Here is a 25,743-nt window from a genome sequence, read left to right as displayed (position 1 = left end):
TAAGACAGAAACTATCGGGAACAACACAAAACAAATCTACGATAAGCAATATTATTTTTAACGTTCACGACATTGCAATATCTAAGTTGCTGAGAAAACCTTGACAAAACTCGCGCCTAACTTAGAGTAGGAGCAAATGTTGATTTTAATATTTTTTTTCAACGAAATTAGTATTTTAACAAAAAATCAGATACGCAAATATAGTCCTTCCATGGCTTACCGCTACAATGCTCATCCTTACGTATACGCAGCTGAACAACTCCCTGGCAGTTCTGTAAAATGCGGGCTGCCTCTTCGATTGTAGAACTTTCCATTCGGAACTGATCAATCGCAAGAAGTTTGTCACCAGGCTGAAGTGTGCCCGACCGATGGGCGATGCTGCCTCGCCGAACCTCTGAAATAACGAGCGGATCACCCGAACTTCGTTCGCGTGGTGCTGTGTGAAAACGTAAGTTCACCGTAAGAAAGATGGCGTTTATTTAAACGTCTTTTGCAATTCATAATCACCGTGTCCAGGATGCTAAAAGCTTTGCTGTGTTTATTTTTAGTCTCTTAGCAGATCAGATTAAACAAGGATCAGTTAACCTTGATAGTTATAAGTTGGTTTTAATATATTTATAATCGAAAATTCGGTTAGGCGATCATATCCGGCTGACGAATTTAAATGTATGTTATGGTTATTTTGGATGGCTACCTCAGGTAGCCAGGAGTTTCCAGATCTGATTATTAAGAGACATTTAACTAACCAGTTATAGTAATTCCTAATCCTGGACCTTTTTTTTCCAACTTCACAGTGAAGGTTCCACTGGATGCGATGACGGATTCGGCGACATCAAATTCAATCTGCAACGTAACCTTGGGTCTGCTTTTGAGCAGAAAGCGGTTCAAATCATCAGTGGTGAGGCTCTCCACTTTCTGATGATTAATCGCTAAAACACGATCGCCAACTTGTACCACTCCGGATCTGCACAATTCAAGCATATACGTTAGAATGCCTAGACAAAATTAAACATGAATAGAAATATCGAAATGTAAAAGACAATGCAATAAGCATACAGACGCGACTACTACTATAACGAAAATAACTATACAGGCAGATGACGACTATCAATATATATGTAGTGTCCTATAGTGAGGGCACCACCACAGAAATAACTGAGAATCTTCTAAACGTTCATAATTCTCAGCTACAAATAAGACGAACTAAAGGCTAGTATTATAAAGGTGTAGAAAATCAAAGCCAACAAAAAAAACTGTCAAAAGTAATAGCCCGGTGGGATCAATTTCTAGTTCCCTAAGAAAGATAAGACTCCAATATGCTACGCTACTACGTGGCAATCATGCTCAGTAGGCGTGCTTAAACATCGTGTTAAAAGTACACACTTATCCTTGACGGTATATAGGTGTGAATTTTATCACGATGACATTACTCAAGGGTGGCTTTGCCCTTTCGTATCACCAGAGCCAATCTGTGCATATTCTTTAGTTGAAACACGAGAAATCCATATGGACTATATTTAAATACGTGGCCACTAAAGGCGACCGCAGAACTACAGGGACGATACCATAACAAAATGTGATGCGTGACTATAGTTATTGGGCCCACAAGTATCTTGCCTTGTGAACTTCCTCGCTTCGTCTCGAACAACAATATAATAAGCGCTTATTATTGTAATTGCCATTAAGTTCTTTAATTTGCGTTTCTTCTGTTTCTTCTTTATGGAAGAAAGGAGCTCTCAAAAAAGTTATGACTGCATTATACGTATATCTAAAATTGTGAAACAAGGAGATTTATTTCAAACGCAAAAACTAACCGGTGGTTTTGCATTTATCTGCGAAATCGTATGCTACAAGAAAAGGTTCGATAACTGGCAAAAGATGTAGAATAGTTTTAAAATACCGCTCAGGGTATGCCCATCGAACGAGAGAGCAAAACGTTTTTTAAGTTTATTGAAAAACTTTTTTTACTTTAATGCCCCATCTTATAAATGCTATTTAAAAACGGAAAAATAGTTCTTAACGTGCAACCCCATTCGTACGGGCTGTCGTATTGTAGTGGGGATTTGAGAGATGACAGCTATACCAGAATAGAACACGTCACGAATGATGACACCACATACGCACGCTTATAGCTTTCCCCGATGTATAACAATATAAACATCTTAGGACATAGGCACACACGATTTGGCTGCAATGCTGTTAGTAGTTGCGGAACTGTTAAGTACTTGACATTTTTTCTAGCGAGAACTATAGCATCGAAGGAAAAATGTGATGTAGTATATTTGTCTTGCTAGATATCTGTCGATTGTGATCTCCTTTTCTCCTTACATTGTTTCGTCATTAACTTATTTTTAGACCGAAGTATGGGTGTGGAATTCAATAGGCCCGGTGAACCCTATATATATTAAAAGTTCCTCTAAGAATACCAGTCGAAATTGCTATTCATTAAAACATTGTATATATACTGAGTATTCCACAAAATGAAAAGGTACATAATCCTAGTAAGCGGTGTCGTCAACAACGATAACAGACTACTTCGTATAACTGTGTAGCTGTAAGTTTATGCTTCAAGCTCCATAACTAAGCCTACTTTTGTTCTACTTAACAGTAATAACGATGAGTAAACTTCACCTATCGGCTGGACCTCCGGGAACGATGCACTCGACAAAAGCGACCCGATCTTTGCTTCTGAGAGTAACTCCGTAACCGCCCTTCTGGGGATCTGTAGCTAGTACGATCTCAATGCTCTCAACATGACTGATCACGTGTTGAGATCGGGATCGTTGCAGCTCGTAACCCGGTGGGACAAATACAGTACTATTTCATAAATACAAATAAACAGACACGTTATAATGTAAGTTGGGATGTCCCTGCACATACGACGCACGTGCTTCTATTACAGAGAAGTGATGTTATTACTTCAGCGTTCGAGATATCACAATTAATATAAATGCTTCACCTGTACAAAACTGTAGCTATGGTTTAATTTAAAAGAAAAATGTACGCGTACCTATCACCAGAAGAGTCATGACTGGGTCTCCTTCGCTGGCCGCAGCTGGAGACACTAGGCAAATGATCCGAGTGGTGTCTTCGTAGACTGTATTGCCGTTTTGGTGTAACATTCGTGTGATGCGGAGGAATTGGCGGTAGGGGATAGTTGCTTGATGATGTGCTTTGTCCACCTATAGATGACAGTGTATTGTAGCTACCCGATGCCTTCATCTGCTGCTGCTCAGCATACTGTCTTAACAAGCGGCCAGCTGGGAGTATTTCGAGTCGTAAGACACTGTCGATGCCTTCTTGAAGCATCCGCTGAGCTTCTGCTGCCGACGTGCACGCCAGCTCTAACCTTACTCCGTCGATGGCTAGAATCTGATCACCTACATGTAAGGCTCCGCATCGCTCGGCAATACTGGCTTGTCGAATACTTTCAATAACGATTCCTCTACATGAATGATCGAGTTGAGTTAGTGTAACGCCCAATCGGGTGATACCGGTGTGGGCTCTGTCAATCTCTACCAGGACAGGTCCTGACGCATTGCGGACGGCGTCCATTACAGACACATCGTACTCGATTGTAAGCAGAACCTGTCGTTCCACTTGTTTTAGCACGGTCTTGGCTTCATACAACGTTGCACCAGTTAAGTGAACGTTATCAACTGCAATGAGCCGGTCTCCAGGCTGTCAGAGAACGATATTTCGACGTCAACAACTGCTGAGCCAACACATTGTAGGTCTTATGCGCATACGCATATATGTAATATTAAAAATATAACAATCTATCTATAAATGTTTATTGTTTCTAAACAATAAACGGAACTCATTTCGATATCTGTTTCGTTGTAAATTTTATAGTACATGCGAGCAAATTTAATGTCTAGGCTCTCAGAATAGCAACAGTGTTTAGGATAATAACACAATATTTGCTGCGTAATGGGTTGACTTTTACCTTAATTGTTCCCTCCCGATCGGCAGGCCCACCGGGACGAACATGGACAACAGTGAGTGGCCTAGATTTCAGGTTATCGACGCAAGATCCTCCTCGCAGGAGAAAGCCCAACGATCCATGAGGGTCCTTGTCTAGCTTAATCTGTATAACTTTGGGGCACACTGACAAACTGCCGTCTAACACGCTCATCGCTGAATCTCAGTGCACCATGTTGATGAGTTCAACGGGACGGGATCGAACAATTAGTACAGGTAACAGAATGCAAACGAGAGGCACGATAATTAATATTTTTACTAAATCTTTAACTTTAATGACTTATAACACTCAAACTACTCAATAAACTCAAGGCTGCCCTTGACAGCGTGACCATTTCAATTTTAGTCATTGTATATACTAGGTAAAAATCTGAACAAGAAAACAGACCGACCCGACTGTTTCAGCTGTTGCCTTTAATGCTAGTGCTTAGGCCATGCGATAAATGTCAATTGGAAACAAGAATAAAGACTAGTCACGTATCTACTCTTGTCCTATTTTTAAATCATCAGCGAGCATCAAAATCCCTGCATGATTCAATGATCTCACCAAGATTCATGATATGTATTAGTCAAATGGAGTCATAAATTTTTTAATATTACACTACTAGAGCCATTTATAGCCATAAGCAATGCCTTTCGATAAGAAAAATAACTAGCCATAGTTCAACTTTTCTTTTCATCATTAGATCATTCCATAGGATTTCTATTTATCCGGTTAGATGATTGCCGGTAACTTAGTAATAATCGTTGTTTCATAAATATTTTTAAGGGATATTAGGGGATGCTAATCGGTACTTCTGACGCATGCGCGATTCTCAATTAAACTCTGGATACTAACCATTTACGTAGTTAATGTTGAGCATGCTGATGATTGATTGTTAGTTGGAAATCGAAGTCACACCTACAGGATCCACTTTAGAGAAGAAGAAGCCCACCTACTTGGGTTCGCTAATATAGTACATAATGTATGTAGAATGAATAGCATTTACACAATATCGTCTAAATCATCTGTGAAAGATACTCTTCAGGCTGTAGTTTTTATCATTGTTCCCGATATAGGCCACTTCCGTTGACGTTGCTAAAACTAACTAACTACGCCTGGTGCTTTTCCCAGAAAATTTAACTCGTTATTGACTAGCACAAATGAAACTAGAATCGTTCATGTATACTGTGCATTTATTATGTTTCTAGAATTCTTGAGCCGACAAATTTCCACCATATATTTCTAGGGGCTCTATGGTCCAGAAACGATCCAGAAAATGAGCGATCTACGAAAGCAGTTCATTATGACCTATCTATCAGAGGAGGAACCGAAAAAGGGAAAGAGGGATTGCCTTGGGTTTAAAGAATGAAAGTTAACAACTGAGTTGTGAGAGACGTTTAAGGCGGGGTTGAAACGATCGCATCCAAAAATATCGTAGAGACCTGACATATGAGTGGAGCAAGGCACGTCAACTTGTCTGATCAAACCGTCTAATTGCGTTCGCCTGCGCTTATTCCCGTGACGGCACCAATCATTGTTGTTCAACGATAACTGGTTTGCGGTAGAGGTAGCCCAATATGGCGCAAAAAGGAAGAGACGGAGGGAGAAGTAACGCTAAAGTTAGAATGGCTTTTTCCATTGGTTTCAGTGATAAATGAAAATGAAAGATGGACGACAAAAGGCAAAAAGGGCCGCAGATTCCCCAGAACAAACACATGATAAATAAGTCTCCAATCCAAATAAGCATTACCCAAGCACTCAGCAATAGTGGCAATGACAAAGGTACTAGGATGAGTTTTGCGATCATATCAAAACAGAACAAGACTCTAGCTGGAGAATGGTATCTTCCTACTGCACAAATAAGACAAAAAAAATACTCGCAACGGTACGTCCATCGAGCATACTTTGTAAGTACATACAATATTACTAAGGCCTAGCTGGAGTTGAACTGAACGAACAACTTGTATTCACACTTGATTACAACGGATGGGCTATAAGAAGCACATCACACACTTCATTCACGTCCAATCGATACTCGAAACCTCAGATTGAGAGATCGAACACTTCAATAAATTGCGTAAAAAAAGAAAGAGCCATAGTTAACTGTTATTACCAGCTGCATCTTTCTTTATTTCTAATTTTTAATCAGTACGACACACCAATTATCACAGAGGGAAAAACGAAAAGCGGACAGTCTAAGGGCACTGCTTCGTTCGCAAAGCGATTGTGTGTTTGGACTAGAAAACATATTTGTCCGCATTTGGAGACCTTTGCCCTGAAGACAAAGCGTCTGCAAGAACCGTGACTCTAGAAACTAATTTCCACATACCGAGAGTTGTACGTAATAATACATCTCTGTAATTATAATTATGATAATTGTTATCGTTATTATACGCTGGTTTACATCTCAAAAAGAAGGCGCTCATATATTATATCGATGTTGTATGTTATTTAGACAACCGTGAGGAATGTTGCTGGCGGTGATAAAGGAACAGCGGAAGCAGATGGGATGCCGCCGTCGTCGTCGTCGTCGTCGTCGACGACGACAACGAAGCTTTCTTCGACCGGCCGTCGGGGGTCCACACTTTGTACTTGACGAACGTCGGCCTCGGAGCCCCTGGAACGGACGGTCCCTCAGTCCATATAGTACATGGATCTAAAGGATCCCCCTTATTTTCCAGAAATGCTGGCCGGTAATTGACGGTGCCGTCGATCGACATTGCGGTCGATTTATGGTGCTTACTGCCCTCGTCTAAGCTAACTTGGGTCAACTAAAAAAGTGTAGCTCGTGACAGCACGAACTCACTCGAAACATCTTAAAAAACTTTGCTTCAAGAAATTCCAAGCGTTAGTCAGGATTGACACTTCACATGAATGGTCGGGATATGTTCGTTAAGGAACTACCTAAGAATAGCCTCGGAGAAAAAGGAAAATAGCAACTATTAACAATGATACAATTGGTTAATGTGCAGATACGACTAGCGCACTGGGGCATTCAGAAATAGAAAAAGGAGAGCGGTAATCGTCTAAGAAATGCTACTGGCATTAAACAGTAAACGTATTGTTCAGGAGATACTTACGAGCAGGAGGTATTTCGTATTCAACATCGAGTACAAGCTTGGTTTTGGCGCTCTCAACAAGTGCAGTGACATCATCGACGCGCATTCCTCTCGTAGAGATTCCGTTGACGCTGGTGAGCACGTCACCCTGCGAGAGCATATCCGAGCGGTGGGCTAGTGACCCCGGAGGAAGGTGGGCGATACGGGGGCATGCGGTCCCCGCGCCCCAGCCACCACCGCTAAGTAGCACTAGACCCCACGGCTCCGCCTCAGAAGTTCGTTGAAGCTCAACAACAGAATGTGCTCGCTTTTCTTCTGCAATAAATCAAATAATCGTAGGTAGTCTAATAAAACAAATATATAACTGATGATGATCTGCAGTAGGTGACGAACGGTTCGTAGCAAAATTTCAATCTTGTAAATCTGTAACTTTTGTGTACAATAAGTCCATTTGAACTTGCCTTGAAATAGGGCATATTGGACGAGTGCAGTTACCTGTCAAGAACTTCGGAGTTTTGAGTTGGCACACAGGGGCTTGAACAATAGATGACATTCAATATTTGCCATGGCTAAGATCTAACTAAGGCGTTTCTATATTTTTAAATTAGATCATAGATTCGTTCGGTAGAAAATGTTGGCCTTCAGGATCGATTTGGACTTAAGTTCGCTTGCGTCTGAAGCACCCATCCTCCATCCTTTCTTCGTCCTTAAATCATGAAACAGACGCTGCGCGAACCCAATATCTAGGAATGACAGGAGTGGAGAGTGTGAAATCATACTCGATTGAAATACCTTGAAACTGAATATTAAAACAATCTGTCCTATTGCCAAACAACGCATTATTACCGTTTGATAGTGTTTTATATAGCCTTATACAGTTATGTCTCGACTATCTAGTAATAAAATATGATTCCTTATAATATAGCGGTCGTATTTACAATTCGTATCGACTATTTTTTGTTAATGTCGCGCTTACTATATAGCCATAAAAACGATATGCATTTTTCGTTGCTAGCCCTTATTATTAACGGCGACAAAGGGATATCTATTGGAGATATCTACTAATACAGCGGACTAAATGCTAAACTACACTTCATCTCTGCCAAAATTATATTTCCAACAAAATATACGCGCACCTGGAACATCGGATTTTCGCTGTGTGATTTCTTCCTTGATGAGAGCGGTAAACGGAGGTGACGAATCTCGTTTGCGCACCCCCGTGTCATCTGAAAGTTGTTATTATTGCACCCGATTATATAGATAATTTGCATACACAGATATCCCAATACTGGGTCAAATTTTTTTTTCTTTTTTGAAGTAATAAAGTAAGTTCTTCGAAGAGGGATCACAGAATCAATCTCATTCTTGGTGTTATTATTCGGGCTAAGCAGTGAATCAGAAAGCTTAAAGGTCCAAGAAAGAAAGTTTGAAGCGCTGAAAAATTCTTACAGCGGACATGCGACGTGCCATAAATAACAGTTTCAAAGAACATTCGAAAATCGAATGTACAACAATAATTTGACCTGTAAATGAGAAAAACGGGATATCAGAGAAACATTCAGCGGCCTTCGATAATACAAACCGAAACAGCAAAAGGAAAGGAGATCCGAGATGAGTTCATTATGATATGAAAACACTTAACTGGGTCTACGTTGCTACCTTTTGAAAGTCGAGCTTTTTTTTCTTTATATTCGGCAAGGCTGAGATGCATGAAAATAAGCCCAACAAGAAGAACTTGCTCGACTAGCAACCGCCTCTGTGAACGTACGTGTCGTGCCGATACATGCTAAGGACTTGCGGCACGAATGGAGAGACACGCTGGATTTGTGCGGACTGGAGTATCGCAAAAAAAACCGACACGACGTACATTTACCGAGACTGTCAACTATAGCTAATCGGTGTGCCTTATAGGATATATATAAATACCTAATGCTTATGGTTAATGCAAGCAGATGAGAAGGAGCCATGTGATAAAAGTAGATTAAGGTAAAGATGTAGCGTTAGGAGTGACTGTTAGAAAATAGTTGGGTATCCTATAGTAGGTAAACACTTGGTTATTGAATTTTATTGCACTAAATTCAAATCTTGCAGTCTCGCGCTGTGCGGATCTTAAGCAACAAACTTAGTATGTAACGCATCTGTTTCTCTGTGGCACCCTAAAAGGATCATCTAGATCCTGTTCGATTATGCTGATTTGTTTCCTCGGAAACCTTATGACAAGATCTAAAGTTCTCCACAAAAGAAAAATGAGGGTTAGAATAAGCTGTAAATACAATTTTCAAACAATGCATGGCAATGATTAAGTCTATTGTTACGGTATGATTATGTCTGTTCCATAAGTGTGATCAAGGGATTAATAACCGACCCACATCCGTTGTAAATGCTATAGGGGTTACGATAATACCTGAACATCAACGAATTGTTTAGTCAGCAAGCCAATACACAATTCCGTTGAATCGTAAATTCCGTATGATTATTACGTTCTAAGAAAAACATGTTTGAATAGCTCAAAGTGTGCAACTGAATAAGACGTGTATCACTTCTTACATACGGAGTGTTCTTGGTCTGGTTTTTACTACAGATTTACGTCAAGATGCGTATGTACAACAAGTATAATTAGAATTTCAGGACGTTATACTATTATATGAAATAATTCGCGGGGCGGTAAGGCGATTCAAGTTCGTAAAGTTGAACGTATTCATAACAAATGTTGTTTTCGAACCGGATGATGTTATTACATGGGCCAGAAGCGTAAGGCCGACTTAACCGGTATAATGTTTTTTAATTACGCAGCTTACGAGTTTATAATTGTAGCAACTAGAAAGAACTCACAGCGAAAATGATACAAAATAATTTATATATCTAATATTACGTCTTCCTGTTTTACTTGATAGGTAACAAGGTTATATATTGAAAACATTATAATTATCATAATAAAATACAATAGACACGTAGAGTTCGTAGTGAAACAGGTTAACCATACTACTACATATTTAACCTTTTTAAAGGAAGGCTACACGGCCCGATTATCAGGATCCACTATCGCTTCCCTTCAGGTAACGTACAACCATTAGGAAAAAGTCCACTCAGAGCAAACAGGGTTTAACGACACCGCCGCTCAGAACAGCCACCCTTTCAAAAAACCAATTCGTCTGTCAGTGAAAAAAAGAACCAGTGATATAGATCGTCCTATAACTATTTATGCCTTTAGCGAAATTTGAAGAAAAAAGTAGATGCTTCGAAGAAGACTAAAGTTCTGTGTTTAGAAGGCTGAAGAAAAACGCTTTTCTTAATGCAATAAAGGAGATAAACCTTTATTTTAAGTGTACGTTGAAATATTTGAACCAGTTCGTCAGAAGCCAGATATACCCAGGTGCACAGGAGGATGAGGAATAATTAAGCAAACCGCTTACAATTAGCTTACCCAGATGTCGAGTGCTGCGGTTTCTAAATATTAAGTCATAAATCTTTCTGAAGTAACGCTTAACGGCAGTACCTAACGAAAAACCCGAAACATTTACTGTTATTCTTTTTTTTTGGTAAATGAAAAGTATACATACATCCTCTTCAAGCATGTCTGGAAATTGATAATTATATCGATTACATCGTTTGTATATATATATATATATCTTTATAAGACGTTCAGAGGAGATCCTAACCTATGCACTACCATAGCGAAGAAGTTGCCATTTTGAAATTGATCGCAATCTCAAGACCTTGACTCTTGCATGGCTGTTATTGTTGTTCTAATAGCGAATAAGGTGAATGTTTCTAATGCCGGTTCAGCTTTGGAAAGTGAAATGGCATTCTAGATGTTTGCAGTATATTTGATAAACAATCTGACCTAGTGAAGTCAATTGTAACATAAAAAGGTTTTAGTCTTCCAGTATACTAATCAATTGGCTAAAAACAAGCGTATCGGTGGCAGACTGTTGTATCTATGTGGAGAGGGCAAATGTAGTGCAAAAATGGGACCCGATACTGACTGGCCTCACAATGATGTTCGGCGTATCCATAAATTAATTTGATTTACTAAGCTATTAAAAAAACATTTTTTTCACAGAAGCGCTCGTCAAACCGGGATTTTTATCAAGACCCAAATGGCAATAATAAAGAATACTCTGTTCCTCATGCCGTTTTTTGGCGTGCAGCAATGTGAACTTTATCTCACCTCGAATACAGTTTATCATGGGCGGAGGTCCGGACAGTGGCTATGCCAACCTGTAACCAACCCATCAGTTGGCTCATCTGGATCGCTTAATACGTTTATTCATGCCCTTTATGGTCAGACTAATTAGCGCACCGCCCAACTCTTTCTTTTGCCACGTTGAACATAGGCCCTTTATCATCATTTGACTCGACCTTCTTTTCCAGTGTATTAAAGCATTAGCGCAATGCTATTCTATCAATTTGTTATTTCCTTTCTGTTCTACAAGACTTTATGTATGCTGGATCATATACTGCGCACCCTCTGGACGCCTTATAGCACAAAATACGATACGTGGAGTCAATGAAAGTATTGAAGTCTGATGACGATTGCTTAAACACTTAGTTAGAGCCGTTCGAGCCTGCCTTTTTTTCATTTACTATGTTTAGACATGCATTATGGCATTGTCGGACGAGTTTTATTTTAACTCCAAAATACTATTCATCCTATTTTCGTTTTCCTTGACCAGACAGTATACTCCTTCTATTTAAGTTACAAAATTTACAATAGAACGCTAAAGCAAAGTTGCATTGTCAACGACTACTAATCGAATAAATTATGTCTGCGCGTCGCTAGACCTAAATTTGAATTTAGGTAAAAACAAAAAACAGTCCAATCTCTGTCTGTTTTCCTAAATATGACAAATGTTTCCTACTTCGTCCTTAGTATGAGCACTGAAACGAAATGTGTTAATTTTCCTTTTTCTAACAATATGTGTTTCAATAAGCCCTAAATTACTTTCTGCAAATAAAATCAGATATTATTAATGATTATATATTCTTGTGCAGCATCTTAAACTGACTCAAGAATTTTCTTGTTCAAAGTCCGACGGAAAGTTGGTAGCCAGGACCAAGTTGGTTGACCGACCAATGGCGAAATGGCCCGAGGCGCATTATTGTGCGAAGCTTCCTTTTCGCCTGCTGAGAAGTAGGATATCACACAAGCGCTGTGACAGCCTGGAGCGTCTGAACCTTCATCTTGATCGTTGCCAATGATCGCCACAGCTGTGTTCATCTGTCACTCACGTCAAGAGCAGAATACGGCGCAAACATCTTGAAAGACTTTCTTTTTGGCTTTCGTTAGTACAGACTCCTTTGCTATTGCTTCTTATACTACCTTACAACTGAATTATAGCGTAACAACTAAGCTATGAAGTCTATTTAATTAACCCACGACGGTTGGTCGGTGACCATTTTGCCAAGCCTGCTTTTTCAGCAGTCTGTTTAGGTCACAGTCAAATTTCTCTTCAAGAAGATCTGCTTCATTCGAGTGTTCTGTAACAATTGTTTTCATAATTAATTATATCACTGATATGCTTACGCAAGAAAATGTTATCATGAAGCTACATTAATGGGATGTGTATTACACACTTAAAAAAATATAGAACACGTAGATATATACAGAGAACGTTCTATAGTTACGCTTATAATTGAAGTAAACATGATTTGTCCTGTATTTTTTTCTAATTTGCTCTACTTCTCTTCTTTTTCTTTTTTATTTTGGTTATGCGATTACCCTTACTATAGCAAAATAAGGTTTGCCTCGTAGACACCACTTTCACCATTTCCAGAGTTTCCCATGGCGAGTTCACGCGCCTGTAGTCGCTACTTTTTGGATTTTTTGGAGGTGTTCCTTAGTCGACTTCTTCTTTTAACCGAGAATCATAGAAAGAAAGGGCTCAGCTTATAGTAGTAAAATAATATGCAACGTGTGCCACCTCTGTGACGACGCAAATGAACCACATAGAAGCTGAGGTGGCTTAGATGTGTGTTTGGCCACCCGACGGTCTTTCTCTCAGGTTAAGACGCGCCCAAGACGGGGCCTCTAGGCCCTCAACAGAGATACTACTACAGCTACTGCTAAAGGTTGAGCAGAGCAGTTGGCTACTGCTACAACCACCCTGTAATCCGAACAAAATTATCACGATCTGGCCTCAGGACAGGACGATAGCATAAGAAAGATTTAGTCAGCTGGTTTGAGAGCTGACTTCCTTGCACATTGGAAAGACATTTGGCGCTATATAATCGTTCAGTAATACGCATTGGAGTAATTAGATGAAGAGGTCTGTGCTGAGCTACTATGCTATTCGTGAAAGATATTGGTAGGAAAAAAGATTCCAAGTGAAAGGGATATATTGAAATTCAAATCCATATTACTCACTTATCGTAATCAATCGATGTATGCGGGACACTGCGATCACGCTTCTGATGGCAAAGCCAAATCAGACTGACACTCTGCCAGCCTGTTTTAGATCTTAGTTTCCTAGGGGAGCACGCTTCTACGCTTCGATGGGCAGATGATGGAACTGGTGCAACTAAGATTTAGCTAGTGGTAAACATTTATGGTCTAACAATACAAATGATAACAATCAAGAAAGTTTTTCTGGCCCGATCAGTTGTTGGTCAGGATCAGTCACAGTAGCATACACTTACACATAGGCGACACAAAAGTCCTTGAAGATGACCTCAGTACAATTTATTGAAAGAAAACCTTTGTTCATCGAAGAGTGTTCGCTACTCAATATTTTACAATGGAAAAAGAAGACCTACGCGATAAAGCGGACGCTGAAAGGTGCCTGCCGCTTTTTCCCTGTGCGTGCACCGAAATTAATGTTTGTTCCTACAGCATTGTTAACTAAGCCTAATCTCGGATCCTACAAACACGTGATTATAAAAAGGTACGAGTTATTCTAGGTTTTAAAATTCGTAGCTCGACTGTGACCACGCATGCCGCGAAAGTGCCTTTACAATATTTTAAGGACAGACAAGTATTTTTTTTTCTTTCGAAAGTCATTTTTCTGGTAATCGAAGTAAAGTGGTAACTACGTGGAGATTAAAAAGGTTTCGATTGGTAGATCTAATATTAGAATGTTAATAAGCAGCCGTTTAAGTATTTCAGTGAAACAGATTCATCGATAGCATTAATTAATTAAGTAAATTGTATGCGTTTTACATCTTGAACTTTCAAGAGAAATTGATCTGCTCGTAACTATACAATAGTTAATGTCTATATATTAGAGGTCGATTTAGTTACGCACACATTAATATTTCACGCACGTAGTGGCCATATGATCAGAAACCCGGTTGGTCCGAAACTAGCAGAATACATCGACGGAAAAATTCCTCCTGTGAGGCTCTGAAGGTTGTATGACGTAAATGGTGGGAATTGTAGATATTTATTAGGGCACTATTTGTGGCCCATTTAGGATTCGATTTCGTGATTACGTGTAAACATAGACTTTTAACCCGATTGCGCCTGCCAGCTGAGTGTAAAATACAGAATACGAGAATAGAGCGATAACTGAAAAAAACACTTGTTCCATATGACTCGTTCGACCTAATTTAAGGCTCCAATAAAATAGTTCTTAAATATGTATTCAGTATTAGTTAACCCACTGAACATTCCATTAAGTAATATCTCTTCATATATTAAATCAATCCTAACGATAGAAAAACTGTGTCCGGGAAACATTACTGTTTCTACGGCAAACAACATAAGTCACAAAAATAAAAAGCGAGCGTATTTGGATCTAACAACAGAAGAAAACGCACGTTCTCATCATTTGTTACAGACAACTGGTTCATGTATAGCGGCTTTTTCAACGCATCTTTATTCTTGTTAATCTTATTAGGTAGTTGGAATACCTAACCTGATTATCGAAGTTTCCCATATTTTCTTTAATATTCACCTCCTGATATGCGATGTCTACAGTGTGTGTTTGGCACCGACCACTACGTTCGACGCTGAGAGACAAAGGGTGACAGATATGGGTCGTCCAGCGATTACATTTTAGGCAATGTAATATAGTTTCGTCGTCTTCGTCTACTGAGTTTGCTTGGGCTACCTGGTCTTTCAGCTTTCGTAAAACGCTAGATGACTACTGAGCTTGAACGGGCTTCGCTTGTTAACGAAGCAAGTATTCTTATCAATATTGTGAAGAAATCAACCAGTAGTAACGGAACGAGACTAAACATGCGAAACAAACAGAATAAAATTAATGGTATTATTTGTATAAAGCTATTCAGTAGCTCCAACGGAACTGACAAAGCATTTCAGTAAATATAAATGTTTAATTTTATCAGATTTTTCACACAGTGTGTCTAAATAGTATTAGGATCTCCGGTCCAAAAACTTCCAACTACACACCAATAGTATATGCAATTAGATATATATTTGCGTCAAATCTTCAACTAAGTACGAGTATGAGTGCCATCGGATAATAATCAGTTTAGAGACAAAGATATATTTGAATGCTGAAGTTAAAAACAACAGATGTAATAAGGAAGTAAAGAATTTTGACTGTCAGGTAAAGCACCGTTTTAAGAGTTAAGCTGACGTTTGTCGCTGATTTTTATTGCCTTCATAAAGATAGCCAAAGAACAACAGATGCCTGATAAAGCAGACTGTGCTTACGTCATCGTTGGTTTTGCGTTACCACCTGTCTGGATACGGTCCATCAATATTTTCGCCATAGTTTTTCCGAATCCTGATTTGATCATAAGCCAAGGATTTGCCTTATACGCGAATTTGTAGTCCATTGTTTACTAGTCAGCCAGTGATATAGCGTCTAGGCAACGCGTGTGCATATAATTTCCATCCCGGCTTATGTTGACGAGTTATTCGGGTGTGCATTAGTGTTCCATAATCGTTTTATTTCTTTTGAAGGCAGTGCTCGGCGGGAATTGCCAGGCGGTCACTCATCTCTGAGCGAAGGCTCTGTTCCACTGACAAGCGACAGTCGCTAACGAAAATGGCACTCTTGCTGTCGTTATCGTTCTAAGACTCTGCTCTCGCCTTTATGCAGGCATTGATGGAAGAGGGGTAAGGAAGATACATTAGGGCGAGAGCAGGCTGACAAAAAATCGTCTATTAAATATCTGCGATTACCTTTGGCCCACGAATAACGCCCACAAACTAATATCTGCACACGTCAGAGAACCAAACGCCAATAAAGCGGTCGACTTTCTTCTAAGAAGCTTTCATTTAGTACCACCATCGACTGCAATAAATACTCTTAAGCACTATTTCACGCATGGCCATCGCTACCGCAAGTTTAAGTCGAAAACACACCTTATCCTTATCCTTGTCCTTGTACATTTTTATTGCGGCAAGTTTAACTAATTATTCTGACGAACCCCACAAATGAGAGAAATGATCAGCAACTAACTCGTTATGCAGTGGCATTGACTTTCGTCATAGATAACCGTGGTTTGATTATCGGCACGATGTAGTTTTTACGGAATTGTTCCCGAACACGTTCTAAAGGCATGAGAGGGATTTTTCCCGAGGATTTCAATGTGAAATTCTTCTGACAAACAGACTTCTTCCCAGTTTTCACTTTTCTTTTTCCAATTTTTAACTTGCTTTGTCCACTGAAGACAATGTCGTTTCACTCGAGCCCTAAACCCAATTTTTTTTTTTGAGAAAACCTCAGTTCAGCCTCTTTGAGTCCGCGATCTTTTAATTTGGTCTATAGGACGAACCAAACCTACCTTTTTGGAGTTCGTAAATAATCATACGGTCCTTCCTATTATCGACTTTACGCGACCATAGCGAAAGGTTTTTCCTCTCGTTCTTAGCAACATTTGCGACCACACGCTAGGAAACGTTTCAGCGGCTTCCCGTCACACAAATTCACTTTGACGTAACAATTTACTAATCATTGTTTTCTGCTAACCATTGTCTTTTGCTTCTCAGTAACATTTGGCCCTCTTCTCACTCCCACTTTACGTATGGAAACACGTAATCCACTCTAATCAGTTGGGCTGATTTAAACACGACCACTTATTTGTTGTACGTCGATAACAGTCTAGACGACCGAATTCAACGCGCCGACGGTACGTAAACGTAGCATTAGCCCGAAATGTAAATGCTGGACTGCCGCTGAAATCCAGTTACAGTACGCTATCAAGCCTCCGATCACTGAATATGTCAGTTTTACATATTGCACTTGTCAGCAGTTACTGACCCCTTAATCGATATGTCCCAGGGGGTATCGAGGTGTCGGCGCAAAGTGAAATAATACTGCTTCTATAAGCTAAAAACCGTTCAAGAATATCGCTTTTGTGCTGCCCAATTGGCCTTGGAAGTTGATACCATTTGATTGAGTTTGTCGAACACCGAATATATATTAAATGGTTTTATATGCTCACTTTAATATTAGTATATGTGTTGTTGGCATGTGCCTATGAAATTTTTGTACTACTACTAGTAAAGGTAAATAATAATAAAAATAATAAAGTCAATAAAAAAATTATTGATCTATTTTTGCTGTTTGTAAAGGTCAGTATGAAAACTGAGAGCATGAAAATTAACTACAAAATTATCTATTCGGTTAGAAATCAACAACAACAGCCTAACATTAGGCAAACGAACCTGCGCTATGCTTCTGTCCAGCTCGGGGTAGAGGCGGTAAATCATAGACAGAAATCATTTAAGAATACTTCTATAACTATTTCCGCGGATCGATACATATATATAACATATAAGTCTAAGACATTCACGTACGTATAACGTCGCTAAAGATAAGACGTTAAGCAAAAATCTTCTGTTGATTCCCGCTAAAATATTGTAAAACTCAAGTAAAAATCTAAATTGGTTTATCAACTCCGACCGCAAGAGTGTTGTAATTTATGGACACAAGTAGGGCGAGAATTTTGCTCCTTCACTCTATTGGGGCAATATGAAGAAATACAGTAATCTTAGCACTAGGGAGCATATATGGTGTATTCGCTCCGAAAGCTAATTGTTTGGCCTCAGGTTTTTTCTGAAGCAATTACATACTCCAATGCTATTGAAATCCAATGTTGGCTTTATCGTAACGGTGATTCTAATGGCTTTTAAAGACACTATGGATACATCATTCAGATGGTTCTCTAGAACCAAGATAAGGCATCTAGACCGCCAAGGTATTTCTTGATTAAATCGTACCCTGGGGGTCTGTTGCAAAAGAAACAGGCCCAATAAGGCCCTTCAGTTTTTGATGCACTACTGAAAGGTGACTCCGAAAACCTGTGAAATAGTTGGGAATCAGCTTCCTTACTCTTTTAGATTACAGCGGAACTTACTCCTTCAAATTAAATTATTGTATATTTAAAATCAACCTAGCTATCAATGTCTTCGCTTAGTGGGTTTCAAAATATTTTTGCTTTTCGGTTAATGGTACTCACTTAAAATTATTGAATCATCTTCTATGCGTAGTGCTTTTCGTCTATCGGAATCGGTTTGAAGCGCGGGCGGTGAACTGCACTTCTTAGGCAGAAAGATCTTCTTAAGAAAGCCCATCTTCGTACTAGTGCCTAGTCACCACTGACAGGCTGTCCTTTTTGTTCTTAAGCAGCTCTAGTATTGTTCAACTCGCTGTGTTGATTCGATTCCCTTTCATATGTATTTCATATAAAATTTCACATTCACTTTTGAAGCATCCCCATTGCGAGTCAACGAGGATCCTTACCATACGTATAACAACACTTAACTAACCTCAATGGAAATGGTAGCACTAATCCACTACGCAAGTGACGCACTGGATAACGTTTCACTATGTACGATGCTAATTCAAAACCAATTTGATATTCGGTCCGAAAGAGCGTTTAGCCCATGAGAAAGAAACGCGGAGCGAACGGAATCTCAGTGGTGCTTTGCCTCCAGTACATAAGCGTCAGTTTGACAAAACGAACTATATTTCTACCAGTGGTTGACTAAAGGGGATGAGAAGTTTACAAATGGCGACGAATGTCGGTATCGACCTGGAGAAGGCAACACTGGTGCCCCGAACTCGCTCTAGCAGCATCAGCATCGGCGAGCCCGTTCGTGTGGTACGTAGACTCGACCTGTAACTGTTTGTGTTTCTGTGTCTTCTGCCACTTCTAAACCGGGTTCTCTCCTACCAGTCTTGACAAAATAATAGACAAAACAGAGCGAAACGTATGCGCACCACTACGATTACTAGCACGGCTAACACGACAATACGACTACAGCGACGCCTACAACAACTACGACCATCGCTATCATTAAAACAGCAACGACTGCCATTACCGGCGCTGAGAGAAAGACACGATCTCACGTTTGGGAGAGGGAATCAAGCAAGCGACCGATAGACCAACTACTAGCACCACTATTGCTACTGTTGCTGGCCAGAAACAGCGAACTCCACCATTCTAGCGGTGGCGACAACAGCACCGAGTGAATGAACAAAAAGCGCGCGAGCATGATTGCTTCCGCGGCAGCTACAACTCGTTTAGAATAGAAACGAGATAACTACACGTCCGTCCTTTCGTCCGTTCACCTGCCCGCTTGTGCAGCATTTCGTACCGTGTCCGACGCCCTGTAATAATATAGGTCAGAAATAGTGGTACGTGGATGTGTACTACAAATGACCGCAGCACTTAACACAGGTAGTGCCGGTACGGCGCTCAGGAGTCGGAAGATTGTCGGGTGAAGTCCTCGGATAGGAACCGTACTCAGTTACAAAAAAGCTTGCTTAGAGCTAAGAAAAGCCAACATGGGGGTTTAAAAACTATCATGGGGATTCTCAGGACCATTACGGCACGTGGAACCCATTGACTTTTGGCCTGGAATAATGGGTGGGTGGTTGATTGCATAAGAGAATAAATAAACAGTTGAAAATGATGAAATTTTGTATAGTTGTGCAGTCGGCCAAAGTTTTTTTGCGCTTACTTTGTATTGAAATAGTTCGTATTTGAATATGAGTAACGCAACTTTAAGTATGTCGTACCATCCTGAAAGACGTACACAATTCCGATACTTCATCTATTGTTATAAACATTTCGATGCAATCGCCGACAGAGTATACTTTATTTATAATAACAACTACTTCTGAATGCTTTGCTTAAACCATAGCTATTCCAAAATGCGTACTAGATCCGATGAGACGGACTGCGTTTGTGCCTTTTAACAGGTTTTAATTAATTAATTAACAGGAATCTGTTAATTAATTAATTAATTAATTAAAACGAACGGTAGAAGCCAATCGAAGCAACGTAATATTTGCTGAAAATTATAATTTAGAGTTAAAAATTATACAAACGAACTTAACAAAACCAGCTATAGATTGACTAAATCCTATAAACCCAGAATAAGAAATATCTTCTAATTTTATTAAAACCATGTACAGCAAGAACCGGTATCACAGTATCCCAGGGTCACTACATTTTGAAAAATGCAATGCGGTTATGTAACTAGCACGATTATATAAATCGTGCAATATTACAGATACAGGTAAATTAATTAAGCCGTTTTTGCTTACTATTTTCTATACGCGATAGATAAAATATTGTAGATTTACAAATCGACATTATTTCAGTTGAGTGCTGGTTTAAAGCGGATCTCACTTCAATTCCATAGAACTCTTTCTCGTTTTTTGCGAAGTTGAAGATTGATTCCACAACCTGAGCGGATGTCACATTATATCAGAAAACATGAAAATGCTACAACAATGATCCGTTCAACTCTATTTACGCGAAAAGTTTGTTGGGAGCCAAGGATATGTAGGACCTGATAAATGAGTATTTATCAACAACAAAGTCCAAGGTTAGTCTGCTCTCGGATTGTAAGTGATGCAGAAAACCAAACTCTTTTACAATTTTCATTTTTTTCTATAACTTTATTTCTCAGCCAAATATTATCCCAACTAGATTGTTATCAGTTGAAAAATACTTAATAAGTATCATCGATTTCATGTTGTTTGCGGCCGCTAAAGTTGAACTTGATTCCAATATGTCGGGTACTTAGAGATGAGCTTAACTGAGTTTATAAGAAGCAAAATACTAGCTATGAAAGCAACCAGTAATTAAAAAAAGTAAGTTTACAACTTTTATTTTTATTTCTTTATTAGAAGAAAATTGAATCAATCGAGTCAACCAGAGGCCGATTCCTATTGAGAGCACGACAGAGCTCAAGTGCACTACTGAAATTAGTATCGACTTCGTAGAGACTAAGCCATTCTTAGTTAGAACAGCACTGGGCAACACTGAAATGTTCTTTCTTGTAAGTGAGTTGTCGTGAAGGGATTAGGGTTTGCGCTTCAGCATTCAGGATAATTGTACTGCATATCGTGAGCAATTTCACAAGCTTATAACTCAAAACCGTAAATGAAAGCAAACATTTGTTGGTCGAGCTTGCTTTTTCTATACACAACCCGAACAGATCGATAGATCGCCGCAAGAGAGCATAAACTGGCGAAAGTGCAATCACACTCGTAGCGCAACTCATCCAACCTGCGATTGAAAAACTCTTTATTTACATTTCAGACTTATTATCGTCTGCTGTGTTTCGCATGTCACGGTAAGCATCCAAAGAAGGGTGTCGCAAGCGGCAGAACACTTTATTTCCGGTTCATTTTTTATAACGCTTCTGATCATGGTGGTTAGGTTGCCTAGCAACTAAGCATCCTTGCGCTGTATACAGAAGAAGGACTAGTCTGAAAGTCTAATCTGTTCGAGAGTGGCCTGCGAAATTCAGGAATGGTAACCTAGATGTGAACAATGATCCTCGGCCTGGTAAGCCTTACAACTTCAACAAAAACCGTTCGAAAGCTTTTTGAAAAGCCTTTGTCATGTCGACTCGATGAAGTTCACTTAAAATTTGGGTCTCCTATGCCTTGATCGAAGCGAACAAAACAATTTGACCTATCCTTGCCGCTCAGCATTTTGCCTCCTTTTTTTAAACAGCGTACTCCCCTAGCGGAATTGTCACAGGGGAAGTTGTCAATATAAGGATGTGAGCGGTTTCGAGGCGCAAGCTCAGCCCAAACCGAAGCACATTCTCCAGCCGAAAAAGGTCTGGTGCTATAGAGACCAATCTCTAGTACCTGCAAAAACTAAGAGAAGGTTCAGACTTTACGTCCGAAGCTTCTCTTAGATAGGCATTACTTTCAATGGTTAGGTCCTCTCGGTCACGAGACACTGTACCTGCTCTTAAACCTGAACCGCTTACTGAAGCTGCTTTCTCGCTTAGCAAAATCCATCTACACAAATAAGCATTAATAATCACAGTCACCATTTTTATTTCCAGTATATTACTGCGATGTTGCCCGCCGTCTGGCCGCCTTGCATCGGTTCTCTTGACATTTAAGCATAACAGTTCTTTGGAAATACCGAAATTTAGTTGTATACAAAATATTGTACAGAGTTATAGCACAGCCTTCAAAGAAAATCTGTAATAATATGATCAAAACGGTTTTAGTCGTTAGGCGTAAAAAATTGCACAAATTATCAAACATAATAATAAATGTATTCACATTATCCACTGCTGTTACGTTATTTGAGTTTAACTCGACAAGTGAATGAAGTCACAATAAGGAATAAAAACGGGTTCCGATAATAATTACTATTTTTCTTATTTTGGTAAAATTGAGGTACTATTTCTTGCCTTTATTTGCTCATCATAAATCAAAAATAATAATTATAAACCTATCAGAAATACGGCATCTTGTTTGTGTTGAAAATAAATATGATATCTGCGCTGCTATCAATCCCATTTCAGATACTTGTTCCTGTCAATCAAATTGAGTCGATCGTTTAATAGACGCGCGGCATTAAGGTGAGCAGATGTATTTTCTGGGTGGTTATTGTTGTCGTAGTGGGGCTCCACCCAATTTGTCCATGAACTCAAGGTGTACCACTTGACCTCGTCATTGGTCCGTGGCGCCTATTCTGACATTAGCAGCAATTAAAGCACAACAATTACTAGACGCAAAATGACCGGCTACTTTCGTGTACAGCTCGTATCGCCGCCGCCGCCGCCGCCGCCGCCGCCGACCCAGTGAACGACAGAAGAAGGAACTCGTAGGTCACTCGCCAAATCACACGATAGCCTAGCATTGCACTGCGTAAATGTTGAATTGATACTTAAACGTGCAATATCATACACGAAAAGGTGTATGAAAAGGCTAAACACTGCTCGGATTTCTGTTTTTATCGGTAAGGTCTTGTCGGCTTGATGCGTACACAGACACCACCATTTATGCGCGCAATAAATTATCCCACCCTTAGGAGTTCTATCTATACATATAATAGTTAGGTAGGTTCGACCATAGGTTTCGAATACAAATGCAGCCTTGCTCTGAACACATACAGTTTAAATAGTTTGCAAAAACCGGTATAGGTAATTTTTTCGTCCACTCAACCACTGGGTGACGAAATTTTCATTGGCTAGTGTTTTCGTTGACCTCCACTCGCTATCTAAACAAATTTTGCTGAATTAAAATATCACTTTTAGGCACCTGGAGACAGCGTTACTTCATCATTTTGCTTTCCGCTAGAATATGTGTGAACCTCTTTTCAATGCTGTAATGCACACAACGTGCACGTGCCTGAGGTGTAGTGGGGGCATACTAAACAGCACGTGCGCTATGGTGCTTCGGTTAAGCATTGTGAAAATGTTTGACATTTTAAAGCAATTGATACACAAACATTTTGAACAAAAATCGAGAGCAGGCTGATGATTTTGCCACTTGAGTGTAATTTATTCGACGTTACTATACGAACATCTACAGTTACCACGTATACGTACATGCATACAGCGTCAAAGCCCCACGTGTTCATATCTATATTGAGCCCCTTTGAAGGACTGATTTACATAGCTTCACTGAATAAGTCGCAACTGATATCCGACAGTTCATATCATTCAACTATTGTGTCCTCAATTGTTATGGTTAAGGCAGCTGATTTTCAAAGTTCCGAGCTTTTGCTAATAATAAAAAGCGAGTCGGTATTTCTACCTATTAAACAATTCGGAACAACGTAACAAGCGTCCATAATGTTTTTCGCCAATGACTTCAGTAGCTATGCTTAGCCTATCACAGCCTTTGTCTGCTCCCTGCGTCCGTAGATTGACTGGACTTTAACAAAATGAGCTGGTATGTAATGACATATGTAGACCAGAACTGAAGCCGCTCAATTCTACGACAAAAAAAAAAAAAACGATAACTAATTCATAGAATACATGCAAGTATTTAGGTTCGTCTCCAAAGATTTTTATTTCGAGTGTTGTCGTGAAAGGATTCTAGCGCGTAGACATGTTTCATATATTAAAAAAACTTATTAAGGACACGATTCCCAGTATCGGTGGGCTAACTGATTTGGGCTTGAATAATTTAATCTCGATGAAAACATTCGTATTGGTTCAGTGCAAGATCATTACCTCACAGGCTGCTGACACAAACGAAGGTTGGAATCATTAATGATCACATTATCATCACTGTGCACGACTATAGGTTTCTTGGATAATATTCCTAAAGCTAACTTTCTATAATGGTCAAATTATGGATAATATGAAATTTCTTCCCCTATAATATAAGAGCCGAAAACGCGTCTAAACTCTAACGACGAATGTAAGCTCTAGGATTTAAATATTTTCACACCGGTTTTTTGTACAACAAGAAGTCATTTGACAAGAAAAACATGGTTTCGTAACGCCCTTTTACCTTCTTAAGACCCTTCGCTGTGAATCACAGAGGTGTGCTTGATTTAGATCCGATCAATTCACTTTTCTACTTCTAGCAGAGGCTGTCGTTGTAAAATACATGGGTAACTTATAGTGTCAAGTTGTCGGTCTATAAACTACAGTAGGTGGTATAATGATTTTTAACATGCCATATATGTTTGATGATGTTTTCTTATGGCATTCAAGTATATCAATGCACACGCACCATTGACCCAGCGCTACAGAGATATACTATGCATTAAATTAAAATAAATAGTGACCTTTTACGTTTGTTCGTAGATGCGTTCTCCTATGTTAGTAATGTAAGTCAAATAAACATAGCGCTGGTCTTTCCGTCCGGAGAGCCCTGTCGGTGGACGAGACATGCGATACGTAAAAAAAACTCGGTAAATGCCCGAGTGATTGGCATAGCAATTGATGAGTGCAGTTTTTTTCCACATGTTTTTTACCTGCGAGGAATCTTGACTTGAGGAAACAACGTTGTGCTTCTTTACGTATGCGAAATCGGACAAACGTGTCAAAGCCGGACATCATTGTCAAAATATTGTATGTCACCATGGTTCAGTACAAAGAGAGACAACGCTCAAATGTCAACAAAAAAAGTATTCAGCCATTGTGAAAGGACCTCAATTGATTAATCGTGATTCATGATTAGTTGGTTCACTCGTGTTTAACCTCCAGATATCTGTGATCCTGATAAGAGGCACTGATTGCTGAAATTTCCAAGCTGGTTTAACGTGTACCAATACCTATAAACACTTTTATATAAACACAACTTTACAAAACAAAATATTGGCCTAAAAAACGGATTGGTTCTACGCAAGAAGATTTTAGGCCTATTTTCTCGGAAGCACATATTTTCATCCCTTGTTTCATAATATCAAAATATTTATTTATATATCATAGCACAGTTTTGTTTAGTTCGTTGTCCTCAATCTTAAGTGGACAGTTTATGATTAGAAAAAATAATAAATAATTAAACTTTGACAAATCAACCTTTGACTATAACCTCGAACATCATATGCCCTAACTTAGGCTTGTCTGCG

At 39.4% G+C, this 25,743-nt stretch overlaps 1 protein-coding gene and 1 long non-coding RNA gene across 4 annotated transcripts in view; both read right to left on the bottom strand.

Annotated features, from left to right (window-relative positions):
* Grip (Glutamate receptor interacting protein) overlaps nt 1–25,743 on the bottom strand; it is a 35,168-nt gene that overhangs the window by 8,227 nt on the left and 1,198 nt on the right. Inside the window, exons 1-8 of one of the 3 annotated variants that reach the window (XM_022851179.2) lie at nt 18,403–19,261; nt 8,163–8,252; nt 7,048–7,341; nt 3,950–4,140; nt 3,011–3,681; nt 2,632–2,817; nt 747–964; nt 221–436 (exon numbers count right to left, since the gene is read on the bottom strand). In XM_022851179.2, coding sequence (XP_022706914.1) covers nt 221–436; nt 747–964; nt 2,632–2,817; nt 3,011–3,681; nt 3,950–4,140; nt 7,048–7,341; nt 8,163–8,252; nt 18,403–18,517 — 1,981 coding nt within the window. In that variant the 5' untranslated portion in view covers nt 18,518–19,261. Of the gene's footprint in view, nt 1–220; nt 437–746; nt 965–2,631; nt 2,818–3,010; nt 3,682–3,949; nt 4,141–7,047; nt 7,342–8,162; nt 8,253–16,725; nt 17,668–18,402; nt 19,262–25,743 lie in introns of those variants that run through there. The other 2 variants (XM_022851181.2, XM_022851180.1) reach the window with 2 other exon arrangements.
* On the bottom strand, nt 14,792–16,710 carry LOC111270780 (uncharacterized). Its single transcript, XR_002686464.2, has 2 exons — nt 15,647–16,710; nt 14,792–15,199 (listed from the first exon to the last, which is right to left on the bottom strand). It is a non-coding gene; the product is annotated as an uncharacterized LOC111270780 (long non-coding RNA).

This window comes from Varroa jacobsoni, unplaced genomic scaffold (assembly GCF_002532875.2).
Source record: "Varroa jacobsoni isolate VJ856 unplaced genomic scaffold, vjacob_1.0 contig00121, whole genome shotgun sequence".
In the NCBI taxonomy this organism is placed as follows: Eukaryota; Metazoa; Arthropoda; class Arachnida; order Mesostigmata; family Varroidae; genus Varroa; species Varroa jacobsoni.
This window is presented reverse-complemented; position numbering and strand designations above follow the sequence as displayed.